The 13986-nt window shown below is 40.7% G+C and overlaps 1 protein-coding gene across 9 annotated transcripts in view; it reads right to left on the bottom strand.

The window, feature by feature from the left end:
* fmnl2a (formin-like 2a) overlaps nt 1-13986 on the bottom strand; it is a 60217-nt gene that overhangs the window by 23057 nt on the left and 23174 nt on the right. For all 9 annotated transcript variants that reach the window (XM_046055097.1, XM_046055101.1, XM_046055099.1 and 6 more), the window contains exons 3-6: nt 12914-12994; nt 7503-7579; nt 3584-3667; nt 2235-2390 (exon numbers count right to left, since the gene is read on the bottom strand). In XM_046055097.1, the coding sequence (XP_045911053.1) occupies nt 2235-2390; nt 3584-3667; nt 7503-7579; nt 12914-12994 (398 nt within the window). The remainder of the gene's footprint in view (nt 1-2234; nt 2391-3583; nt 3668-7502; nt 7580-12913; nt 12995-13986) is intronic.

The raw sequence follows: 13986 nt of genomic DNA, 5'->3' as shown, positions 1-13986 counted from the left end.
GTCACATGTCATTCCCCCTAGCCATCCAATAAAGGTATAAAATGGTCTTTAATTAATGGTCAATGAATTTTGCTCTATGTGGAAACATTATGTTGATGATTGAAGCTGGATTTAACAAACTTATTTATTTGTTTGTCAAAGTCCCAGACTGAAAATGACTCCAAGGCATCCAAAACTGAAGGAAGAAGAGAGGTGAGGAGCGCTGTGGAGAAAGTACTGAGCCTTGCTGGTCACAAAACATGAATGCAAGAACTTCCTGACCATTTTCTAAAAACACAATTAAACAGAGCAATTTCTAAATAACACCACAGAACAACATCAAACATTGCAGCTATAACTATAGGCTATACTATACAGGTCTAACACAGCTACATATTGCTAGCCATCTACATGTAGCTCTGTAGACATACCGTCTTATTTGGGAGCACTTTGGACAGCTCAGTGTGCTTGGTGTCCTTCAAGATGGCAGTTTGAAGAAAACACATACAAATCTTAATCTGACACCCAGTTGTTGGATAAGTTTACACTTTTTAAGCTAATCTATAGACATATGAACACAATAAGGGCCAAATATTCTGTATAATGGACATTCAAGAATTATCAAACAGTAGACAGTAGACCAAAGCAAATGCTTCATAATTAGTGTGACATCTCTTATTAAGTAGGAAAGCAGATAATGCATCCAAAATACAGAAATACTTTTGGAGGCTACCTAATCTATCCTAGTGGTTGTAGGCTAGTAAAAGCCTTAGCTTTTACACGGCTTTTGTAGAAACTAGGTTAGCTTCTGCAGAGAATGGCATATAGGGAGCCACACAAGCAGCACACAGGCACAGAGGCAAGAACAATAAGTGCAGAAAACCCCATTTGCTCCAAGGAAAGGAGAATTCAGTCTCAAGCGCAGGGGGGGAGGCTGGTAGTACAAATAATTCACATCCCCGACACAGACAGCGGGACAAATAAACCGGGTAGTGCTAGCAGGGAGGTATAATGTACAATGAGGCAGAGGGATTTTGTATGTGAGTGTGTGTTCATGTGTGGGGGTGTGCTGGGAGGGAGCAGGGTTGCAGGGTTAAGAGGCTGCAGGAAGCTCAATGTGCATTAAACCTGAAACCTGCCTTCTGTTGAAGACTGGCAGACAGAAGAGCAGACGACTATGGAGGAACACCAGGACAGAACAGAAGACTAGTCAGCCTCTCTGAGGACACTCGGACATATAACATATAACACACATTGTACATGCTCGAAAGTGATGAAACAAGGGTACATTTGGAGGCAGCATATGCGTGGTGATGTGATGTAGGGGTCACTTAGGGGCCTATATTGATATTATAAACGTACCATTCAAATGTCTGCCTCACACAGTAAATATACGTAAATCAAATACGCAAACTGCTGCAAACTCTAGTCCAAGAATTTCATAATTTTGTTGACAGACCAAAGACATTCCCACAAAAGTTTTCCAAATAAAGTTTGCATTGATTTTCTACTAAACCACAAATTATAGGTGTGGCTTTATAAACAAGACACACCATGTCTATGAGTGATGGCAAACATGGGTTTGAGTCTAAATAATTGTAATCCAGGAATGCAAAAGATGTAAATTTTTTGTACGCTACATTGACTTATTTCATGTGTTATCTTAGCAAGAAAACTAAGGGTGATTGTTGTACCAAAACATCAATAGAAGGACAGGGAGGATTAGAGAAATAATGCACAACTGAATGGGATTTGTGCTTCAGAGCATATATTAGCATAGGCTTATGAATTAACTGCTGTGAAATCCTCTGTGCACAGGATTTGGAGTTAAAATGGTCTGTTTGGTGTTCATAAAAACAAAACAGAAAAAAAAGATTTGCCCCATAAAAGAGCTGCATCATCTGTCACATGAAAAAAAATTGACATTGCTGTCAATCATGTGTAAAACTAGTCCGAGTCTGACAATCCAAAAAATCCAGACAAATGGTATTTGACTCCTGCGGCAAAAATGTTTCTTAATCCATTTAAAGTCTTACAAACCTCATGACCACATGAAGGGGCTGCTGATGCATCATATGAAATGTGTGACTTCTCAAAATAATCACAATACAACCACATTGTTCCAGCTTAACACTAGGTAAAAGAGGAGGGGGGAGGTTAGTGTTAGAAAAGCTGTTTGTAAAAGCAACAAATTACACCAACAAACATGAATAATGGTGAATCTTTTTAACCATTAATAAGTGTGTGCATCGTACCGTATTGTGGAATGTCGTCCAGCACGTGTGATGCCGTTCCCAGTGATGGGAGACGGCAGGGTGCTTCCTCCGTGCAGGTCTTCTATAGAGCGGCTCCAGGGCTTAGACTTATCCATCGCAGCCTCTGGGTTGTTCTCCACACAGTCTCCATCAAACCTGTTGCACCATGGAAACAAGACAGAAAATAAGAAACCAAGACAGTAAACGTTTACTTGGTATTAAAGCCAGACTATACCAATATAAATTTGATAACAATATAAACACCCATGATCTGTTTTGTTAAACACAACAAAAAAAATACCTAAAATGTTCTTACTTAAAGGTATGTTTGACGTGGAACATTTCAAAGTTGAAAATAAGCTTTATTTAATACATGACAGTACAATGTTTAGATAACATCTGTTAGACCAGTTTGACACATGCTACATGTGCTAGCGAAAAGCCTTTCCTTGCCAGTCGTCATAGTACCTTATCAACCAGTGGCCCAGCAACCAGTCTAGCTAAGATAGCCTAGCTAAGATGACAAAAATGCTAAGGTAACCAACATGTCACCTGTACTGACCATAAGTTAAACTCAATATGCCTCATAAGTTAGCGAGCCACTAAGCATACACTTCTGTCTATACCTTCAGCAGCTAACATAATTAAATATAGATATATATAAAAAAATACAGATACATCTGTTGTAAACTAAGTAATTATCTCACATATACCTGTACTGTGTCTCATATATTGGTCAGGCATTAATATTAATGATTGCTGGCAGAGGTGAAAATGTGCTCATCTCCAGTGCTACCGCTAAAAGTTTTTGGTTTAGACATAATAGGTAAGCAAAAGGTCTCATGTTTTGTTTTACTTGGCAGAAACCTTGGAAAGAGCGGGCAGTTATGCCAAACCTGTTATGATCTATTTCAGTTTTTTGACTGCTCGTTTCCATGACTTTTAAATGCTGCTGCAGTGGTACTCTGGGTAAACACACTTTTACGGCTAACCATTCATAATGTGGACAGACCATAATAACATATGGTGAAGTGTGTGTGTGTGTGGGGGGGGGGCGGTGAATAAAAAAATTTAACTGCGTGGCTCTTTGGCCCTGAATAGGGACCTTGTGACTGACTAATAATCACACCATCAATCTATGAATAGAAGCCTATGGTTGGTATTATACACGATGCCAATGTGTCAGCAATGGGCCCCGAGTGACTCAGTGTTTCTGACAACCAGGCAGCAGCAGTGGTGGTGGTATTGTGTGAGATGCATCAGCAGCTGAGCAGAATAGCGGCATTGTGCTGGTTGTCACTTCTGCATCTAGACTATATTGGTATAGAGAGAAAGAGTTAGTGACTTACGTGACGGCATACTGTGCAAAAGACAGATACTCCACCAGCACGTCCAGGCCTTTGTTCTCTTCATTTAAGAATTCTCTTACCCACCTGAAGAGAGGTGAAAACAAGTTTAACAAAAGTTTTATCAGTGCAACAACTCTTATAAAATCTGGGTAGAGTTCTAGGTACACTTTCAAATGTACTTGATCAGTAGTTAGAACCAGAATCATCTTTTATATTAGTTGAATGGATTCCAACAAAAACTCATCGTCTGGGATAATCACAGCTAAAAATAAAAACGATTTTTAGAGTCTGGAAAAAATTGGGAGTGTGACCAGTACCTCACACGTGTATAAAAAAAATTATAAAAAATAAAAACTGCTTTGAGAAAGAAACTTGGAAGCCATGCTCAGTCTTAATGACACCATTCTAGGGATAGCACTCAATGTGGTTGGATGGAAGGTTTGTATTTTCTTATTTTTTCTCTTTTCTTTCCATTTTTTCCCCCGTTTGTTTGTATATACTATGTGTTTAATTAACTACGCCAGTGCATCTCAACAAGTATCTATGTTTAACATGTCTAATATCAACATGCCTCACAAAATGTTAACACACACACACACACACACACACTGCACAACATTTTTTTTAATTATTTGGTCATGTGATGACTAATAATCTGGAAAATGAAGATATTTGAGATTATTTGTATAGTATATAATGCGTGGTAACCTATGCAGGCTTGGACCATGCCTGACCTTGGTATACAGATGTTTTCAGATTATTCACCCTCTCTCCCTCGATTTCGCCCTCCCTTTGCCAAGAAGAATTGTAATGACCCATTTGAGAAAACTTCAAAGCTTCCTGGCTTAGAGCAACAAACATATCACTCATGCATGTGTTTGCAAAAGCACCAGCATCCACACACATATACAGAATTGCATTACATTCTGCCTGTTTTCTCTATCTCTGTACCGCACACACACACACACTCTAACTCCAAAGACAAACCCCAGAATGATCAAAAGCCCCTTCTCACCTTCTTTACAGGCACTGAAGTGGGCCACCCATTCAGCATACTGCATGCTTTCATTTTTTATTCTGCACAGAAATGCCAAGCTTTTCACAGGAAAGCTCCCGCTACCTTTGACATGTGCTTTTTTTTTAATAAGCAGTGTGAGCCAAATCACAGAACATCTTTATTTTATCGCGTTCTATGAAGGTGCCCTGTCTCTTTTTATTGGTGCACCAACTGCTTCGACAGGCCTGATTGCTCAGTGATTAGAGAAATTTGCAGGGCATAAACATAATAACACAAAGGCAGGCTTTTGATTGGTACTGTGCTGATGAAGATGTAAGACTAAACTGCTTTAAAAATCCACTAGCTGCTTCTTTATCAGCTCCCCTGTGGTGTAACTCCATAGGAGCGAGTAAGACTAACGACAGCGGGCAGTAAAGCAGTGCCTGGTGGGGCCCGTCGTGGTTTTAAAAGGGGTTGGAGGTGTGGCCTTGTCTGGCCACATGGTAATCATTACCACAGGACACTAACTAACAATCCTCCCATTCACCACATGTTGTTGACCACTGAGCAACATGTGAGAAGCAGGCAGGCAGGGAGCCGGGGTTATTATCAGCAGTGTTCCTACGGGGACAATCTGCCCATTATACAAAGCCTACATGATATAGATATATTTCTCTGTTTCACCTCTGAAAACAAGCATTAATTATTCACTGTCTGAGTGGGCGACATCTTGCCCTACCCCACTATCTCTATCTCTCTCTCCAGGTCCTTCTGCCATTATGGTAATGCTTAATTGTCTAATCTAGATTAGGCAGATTATTTATGTAATCTAGTTTACCAACACAGGGTCTCTAAAAAGAATTAATCCATGTAAACAGTGCCTCAACCGATTGGCCAGACATCTCTGGCTGTGGTTTAAGTTTATTTTGGTTTGCAGAGAAGAATCTGATCCGTGTATAATCAGTGTGTAGGAGTGTGAGAGACAGTGTTGTCAGAAACACCAGATGATTTGTGTGAAATAGACTAATTAGAGTAAAGTAATATGTGTGTGTGGGAGGGAGGAAAACAAGAAGAACAGAGGGAATAAGAGATGTAGTTTAGATAACGTGTGTGAGTATTTCAGAACATGTGATGGTTGTATAACCGGTGTATCTCTGCATCTTTGCTGTCTGTGGCCAGCAGATGTTCTCATGGATACCTCTCCCTGTCCCTGACAGGGTCTCCATATTTCCTGTGACCACCCACCTTCAACAGCAATACACACGTTGGTGTGCTGAAACCATGCATATACTAATTTATATAAATAGAATCATGTGCTTGAACATGCAAGTACATTTTGAACCACTCCTTACCACGAATCCCAACAAACTCTGGGAAAGTAATCTTTGGTAAATGTAATAAATTCCTAAATTATAGACACATATACCAACTCTACTGTCAACCATGTAAGTAAGAAATGATTGATAATCAACAATCATTGGAAAACAAGGTCATTCTTTTTTCAGAGTGAAATTATGCCACTAACAGAACATTGCACTTGTCAAAATCATGATGGACTGTCAAAAAAAATCCAAACCAGAACAAGAACCAGATCTATTGTCTTTTTTATTCCATGTATTCATCTTGCTTTTCAAAGCCTGGCACCTACATTACCCACAAGGCAACCAGACCACCGCCAGTTCAGCTGTAGATTTGGATGTTATGCTAGTAGCGGCTAATGTAGCCACGAGCTGCTATCTTCAAGCAGAGATGAGGAATGTGCTACAGAGGTCTGGTAAGCTTACTTCCTTCTGACTCTACATCCCCAGACATTTTTATTTTCAAACTTGAAGTCTTCTGCCCTGACCGACATAACATCACTTGAGGTAACACATCAGATTTTGTGCAGCTCCCTCTGTAGCCACAAAAGGCTTTATACAACTTCCTTCACATATGCAGCAGTAGTGCCCTCCAAGACCTGTAAACACACTTTAATGTGTAAAATCGGTAGTGTTCCCTTTAATGCCACTATTTTGTCCCGTTTCTGTCATACTGCATGAATTAAGAACTGTTTTGCTACTGTACATTTGATTTGATTTAATTAAGCCAGCTTTCTGTTCTTTTATGTTGAAATAGATATGAAAGCACACCAATCGTTAAGTGAATTAAAGGCTAATTGATAAACTATTATTTACACTTATATTGTACTGTGCCTAATGTCTCTTGTGTACTGCAATTTGACCGTAACATAAAATGAAATAATTTCTTTTCTGTCCCCATGCTGTATATTCATTTAGAACTTGCCTTTATAAATGATGCCAGAATGTAGGCCTCATTAATGGTGTTGAGCAATCCATCACAGTCTTTAACTATCAGCGTCTTTAATCACAGAGACGAGCCCTGTGATCTAGAGCAAGACAAAACACTGAGGCATTGTGTGGCGCTCATTGAGATATTGATCTTTCCTTAAGGATGACTGTACAGGACTTAATCACTACCAGTTGCAGCAGGCAAAGGCTTGTTAACCTGGAATACCTGGAATTACACCTGAATCCTCCAGTGTTTTTATCTGTTGTTAAATCATGCCCTCTTAGTAACATCCATAATACCTCTTCAGGATGGCAGACTGACACACTTAAGTGTCAAGCTGAGCAGTTCAACTACTGCAAGAAAAATGTGTTTTCCTTCCAGAGTCTGTTCATGTGTCAGCCGCCCCAAACAATTAATGGATTCATCTTTTCTCCATTCCCCACATGGCTTTCTGTGTAATATTAGGCCGGAGCCCCAGAGATGAATGGGGGATGGCGGTGGTGGTGGTTAGTGTCAATGTCTGCGTCTCCGGGTGTCTGGAATGTCAGACTTTTCCCCCTGAAAACTCATACAGCCAGCAGTTCGGGACATTCAATGCTAGCACAAGAGCTACACAATCCTGCAGTGACTCACCCAATATGATTGGTCCGTAACGAAATTTCCAGCTCTCTGAGGACTTGGGTGGACTCCTGAACTCTCCGTCTGAATTTCTGAGGAAAGAAAGGGGGGAGGGGTAGTTAATATTTCATCATACTACTAGAACTGTAAATCATCAAGTGGTAGGGCAAGGATGTTTTGGCTCGAGAAAACGTTTTCTGACAGAAAGGTCAAGCAAACAGACGCAACCACACAGTGACATTTAAATGTGAAAGCAGGCAAGCCGTGCATTAATTACAAAAAAAAAAAAAAAATTCTAAGTTGGGATTGGGTTGTTCTCATAAGATTTTAAAGCGGGCCTTTTACTTTCCAGTAACTATTCAACAGACTAAAACAGAAGGCGAGCTGACTCATTGGAAATTGTAAATATGGAATAGTTCCCGCTATCTTGTTTGCTCACGTTGGTCTTTATATAGCAGTAATCCCTGCTGATAGGACTGTGATAAAATCAAGCAACCTAACTGGTGACCTCTCAAGCCCCACCAGGACACCCAGCAGCCTCACAAACACACATGCACACACACACACACACACACACACACACACACACACAAACACACACACACACACCACACATTCTCGGCCCTGTTACTGTGGCTACAGCAATAAGAGAGAAGTGTGTGAGCGACGTGCATGAAGGTATGAGCTGCCAGTGAATGAAATGGAAAACAACAGAAGAGGGAAAGTGAGCGGGTTCCTCTTTGATTTCATCCTCTTGACATGAGGTGATCAGCAAAACCGATAACAGAAAGGTCCTTCAGGCTGTTACACAACCGCAGCAACAAAACAAGCAACGTGAATGGCCAGTGGTGATCAGGCAGGAGGGGGAAATCCCTGAGAGGGAGTGAAACTGTTGTATCAGATGAGAGGAGAAAAAAAATCTGCTTTTTAAATGTCACTAACCTAAAATTACATTAAGTCAAAAGGAGAAAAAACAGAAGATCAAGTCCTTAAAAATTCAAAACATTATAAATTATGTAATTTCAGGGAAGGTATTTTTATATAAAAATGGTTTCTAATAATTTCCCAGGCCAAACAAATCCATTCACTGTCACGATTTGAAATAATCAAGACGTCCCCAGTCGAACCTTCTACAACAATATACAAAAGGTTTTGTAGTCGATTAATCAATAAGTTGATCAACTGAAACTTAATCTGCAACTATGTTGCAGAACTGATTAATCACCAAGTCAATTTTTTTTGGCACTTTGTCTTTAATATATAAGAGAATAGATAAGTTAATATAGAAGAGAAGAGAAGAGAAGAGAAGAGAAGAGAAGAGAAGAGAAGAGAAGAGAAGAGTCCAAGTATCCACTCAGGGATAGAGGGCCTGATCACTTTCTATGATGCGTTTGTATCAGGGAGGAAACAGAGCTCAGCCCTGTGTTAACCTATTATTAAACATCTAAAGAGAAGAGAGCTGTTCCCATAGCTAGGGTCTTTCTCTCTTTCTAGTCTCTGTCTTTGGGCTTGGGCGGTGTGTTTGGCACATGAGGAGATGAGAAACAGAGTGTTTTTATTAGGGAGGAGCCCTTTGTGTGTTTGCGTGGAAAGTGGAGCATATTTAAGGGTACTGCGCAGGCTCCCAGAGGCACCCCCCTTTCTTCTCCCACCAAACGCCCTACACTCCACACTTTAAGTACTACCAGCTGCAGAGAGCAGGAAGAGAGAAGAGCCGACAGTGGGGGGTGGGGGTGGGGGGTGAAGACGGCATGAGGAGGAAAGGAGGAAAAGAGGAGGAGACAGGGAGGGAGCTGTGAAAGGGGAAAGTGAGAGCAGAGAGAAAGCACTAGGAGTTGGGGGGGCGTTGGGGAGTGTGAGCTCAGGAGGGGTCATCCTGGGGGAAAAAAAAAATCAATGGCTGATACATTCTTGGGGACTAGTTGGACTGGAGCTCTTCCTCCTTGGCTGCCTATTGGCTGGGAGCTGCCCAGAGGAATGCACCGGAGCCTGCCTATGGAAAGCAGAGGCAATGACCTCCAGCTCTCTCACAGCGGCACAAAGTAGCAATTGTTTTGAGTTTGAAGAAAAGGGGGATGGAGCAAGAATGTAGAAAGAAGCCCATAACTCTCTCTTTTCCCCCGTGCTCTCTTGTGCTTCTTTTTTTTTGTCTTGCTCTCGTTCTCTGTCCTTATCTTTTTCTCCCCCTCTACCCTCTCTCCCTTTTTCAGTCTTCTTCTCTCCCTCTCCCTTGCCCTTCTCACTTTACTCTCGTGCATTTCCTGTTTCCTTGTCTGCTTCAAGTTTTTGATCAAGAGGCAACTCAGGACAGGCAGATTTTCCCAAAAAGCCCACGTGTCTCGGCCAGTGAGAACATACATTAAAAACAAGATGATAAATAAACAAAAGGAGGTTTGGGCAAGTCTAATCTAGGGTGGTTTAATATAGACCTGACCACAGATGAGTTTAATCCCCAAAAAAAGAGGAGGACGTCACTTAGATCAGCTCTGTTAGACAAACAAGCATTAGTACATGCTGTCTAGTCTGTCTGAGGTCCTTCAGCCATGACAGCGTTGCTTATTTACACCCATCCATCCATCCATCCATCCATCGTCAAACGCTTATCCTGCTTACAGGGTCGCTGGGCTTATTTACACCCCGAGAGCTTAAAACATGGTCACCATCTTCTTGAAGGAATAGTTTGACGTTTTGAAACTACTTTTAGTCATTTTTTCCCCAGCGTTAGTTGAAAAGATTGATAGCGCTCTCATATCTGTAAGCTAAACATGAAACTACAATCAGGAGTTAGCTTAGCTTAAACACTGAAAACAGGCTGTTTTTGTCCAGGCGTGAAATAAAATTCCACCTACTAGCACCTCTAAAACTCACCCACTTGTTGTTTTTACACTCTGTTCTTTGTACAGCTCTAAACATGTTAATTAGTGAACTTTAGAGCTGCTAGTAAGATTTTATTACCTTTGGACAGAACAAGAGTCCCTATGTCTCAGATTCCAGTCTTTTTGCAAAGCTAGGCTAACTGTTGCTTCATATTTAACAGACTCAGGCATAAGAGTGGTGTTGGTCTCCTCAGGTAACTCTCAGAAAATAAGTAAATAAGAGCATGTCAAGTTATTCTTTTAAAATGGAAATGATCCTTCCATTTATTACATCCAAACACTCCAAACCGCACAAAAACCCATTTATACACCCTAAATCTCTTAAAACAGGAAATTTGCAAAAGGGTACTGTTGCACATACTGATAGCCACTGATATCTCCCATGGAGCAGTTGGACGTTAAGTGCCTTGCTCAAAAGCACTTCAGCAGAAGGTGAAGAAGCAGGGACGATGAATACTTATTCCATCTAGATCTTCACAGCCAGTCTAGAGATTCAAAACAGCTGTAAGTCTGCGTCTCTAACCTTGAGACTCGCACTGCCTCTCTTTAACCTTTACAGTGTTTTGTCTGCGTTAACCTGCGTCAGTCTCCCCTTGCTTCCTGCTCTTATCAGATCTCCTATGTAATTTGTCAGGCATTACATTATGCATCAGAACCACAGGAGTGTAGCAGTCTCTGAACTCAAGAAGTCTTTTATGGTTCCTAGGTACGTATCAAATATGCACACAGGCATTGGGGGAATACATACAGTATCTCGGCTGCAGTCTGAATGGAAGCGGTGTGATGCAAATTCGCGACAATCGGGGTAAAGTATTTACCCCATTTATGCCATACATACTATTAGCTCTTATTAGTATTTATTGCTGCTCTTACTGGTTTGTATTGTCAGGTGTAGATCTCTTGCTGTATTGATGTTCTATTGATGTTTGTATGTTGTTCCTCAAATGTAAGTCTCTTTGGATAAAAGCGTCTGCCAAATGAGTAAATGTAAATGTTGGACAGCACTCTTCATGAAATGTGTTGATTGGAAATGATTTTAAATTAAAATGTTGTTTAGCGCTATTAATTGAACCAAATGTATAGATTTGTGGTTTGGTCTAGTTTGCATTTGAACGGCTTCCACTAAGAGGGGCTGGATGTTTTAACCATTTATACATTACTTGTAGCCAACTGTAACATTACCAACTGCTACTATTTCCACTGTTAATCCATTACTTTTAGTAAACTGTTTAGTGTTAGCTAACCATTTGTCCATTACGTTTAGTACCAAATGCTACTTTTAGCTAACTATTTCCACTGTTACTTTAGCAAACTGTTTACTTTTAACTATTTTAACTATTTACTGTCAGCAAAATTTCAACTGTTTATTATACTGTTTATCCATTACTTGTAGCTATCTATTTCAACCATTTACCATTACTTTGGACTGTTTTACACATTATCCATTACTTTTAGCTAACTCTTCAACATTTCTACACAATAACTATACTCTCATATCTCAGCACGTGGTGTTGAGGTGTTATAGCTGATTGTAATAGCTGAAGTAAAGCTACTCCACAATCTTTTCACGTACCACTGGTAAAACTGCAGAATTCCCGACTGAGCTAACAGCAGTTGGGAATCACTGTCCTGCACATCAACAATAATGCAGGCCTGATTACCCACAAAATGTACTGTATGAAATGTAATTCAGCAACTCTGTGTGTGCTGTGATTTGTAGGAGTTTATGTGATATGTGTGCCATTGTTCTCTTTTTTTCCACAGCCATTATAGCTCTGTTCATGCTGCTGTAGCTGGCTTATTGTGATGTCAAATTTTAACTACAATCAGTGCAAATTGAATTATTCAGCTATTTGTTGTTATTCTGGCAGAGTCTATTGGTTAATTTGTTTATCACAGAGTCCGGTCTCCCAGCACTTTCTCTCCCACAGCTCTCTCACCCAGGCCAAAAAGACTTAATTTTGGCTAAGCCTGAGAGCTGGCTGATGCTTCATGGAGCCCCTCCTCTTACTCCCTTCTGCTTCCTTCTAAGCAGCCAGGGAAACAGCTAGAGCTGGCTTCTTAGATGACACTTCTGATATCTCCTGTTAGCTTGTGCCATGCTGCAGGGCAATGTCTATTTAGCAATTAGCAAACCACATCTCTCTCTGTCTTCAACATTATTATTCTCTCCTCTGCCTTCAAGCAACTTTTTTTTCCCTATTACTCGTCCTTACAGAAAGGTCAGAGCGCGCTGTCAGCCACAGAACAACACCGCTAGGGACTGGTAAGGATTCATTGTCTTGCATAATGACATTTCAGCTGGGCAGAGGTTTCTCAAACTTGGGCGTTCCAGATAAACAACTGTCTCCTTTCTCACCAAGTCACACTGTTGACTGTTTTGTAACTAAAGCTCCCAAGCTGTCTGCTCCCGAAGCACTGTGTGCAATCTTTCCTCAGCTGTGGGGATATCCTGGACAAGAGATAGAGGGGTCAGAGAGGAAGGAAAAGCTGCGGCAGTGGAACAGCAAGGCCGGTGGAACAGGATAGCATGTTAGCGAGGGTGCTCACCTTTCTTGTGACTGCGGGGTCTAGATAACTCCTCAGCTTTTGGAGGTACGTGTGAGGTGGGTTTTTCACTTGGAATCGCTCCTGTTGAAAAAAGGAAAACAAAACAGTGAGATGAGCAAAAGGAAAGGGAAAACCAGATGAGAGAAAGAAGATGACAGGGTACAGAGCAAGAAGACTCAGAGAGAGGAAGTTTAACATTTGAAAATGTTTGTTCTAACAAAAACAGAAATTACATTTACAGTAACATCATGACTTTAGTTATAATTTCTGGCAGTTCTGTACTTTTGTATAAAAAAATAACAGTTAACGATGGTTGACACTAAAGCCAGTAGATTAAAACTGAAAAGGCTTTGAGTAAATTACATCGTCATCATGAGTCATCAGTCAGTTAATGGAAACACCAGATTAGGTTTTACTTTTAGAGGCAGAAAGACAATAACAATGAGTCCTCCATTCAGAACCTGCTATAGTGGACATGCCCTTGTATGAGGTCACATGCTTTTGTTTGTGACCTCATACCTTGGGTGTAATGACGCCGCACTCGGTGGACCAGTTTAGGGGAATTTCTTGTTAATCTGACTGGAGATCAGCATTACTTCTCAGAAAACTCACATCTGGGCTCATTCAAAGATAACTGTGCTGAACTTTAAGAATGGCTCTTGTGTAGACAGTTGTACTGTAACTACAAATTTAATATTTGTTAGAGTAGATGTTTGGCACATGACAACAACATGAATTGTCACTATATTTCCATTCTCCTATTGGCAAAATAGTCAAAGCTTAACAGTGATTTCTGCATCAAAAGGTGTTTAGCTGACGGACAGGTAAGAGAAGGAATATGATGAACTCTTCAGATAACTGGTCACAGTCCGATAACACTAAGCAACGAGACTGACTGTTAAGCTCGTAAGCCTGCAGGGGGTCATAAACAATCTCGCTGTTAATGATCGTGATTAGTTTTACAGTGCTATGAAGTATAACCTGCTTGGGGGTTATGACCAAACGTGTATGGTCGTGTGGGTACGGGTCTTAAGTTCAGCCAGGAACAGGTTTTAGGTCAAATCCCTCCTCAT

Source organism: Micropterus dolomieu, linkage group LG07 (assembly GCF_021292245.1).
Source record: "Micropterus dolomieu isolate WLL.071019.BEF.003 ecotype Adirondacks linkage group LG07, ASM2129224v1, whole genome shotgun sequence".
Taxonomy (NCBI): domain Eukaryota; kingdom Metazoa; phylum Chordata; class Actinopteri; order Centrarchiformes; family Centrarchidae; genus Micropterus; species Micropterus dolomieu.
This window is presented reverse-complemented; position numbering and strand designations above follow the sequence as displayed.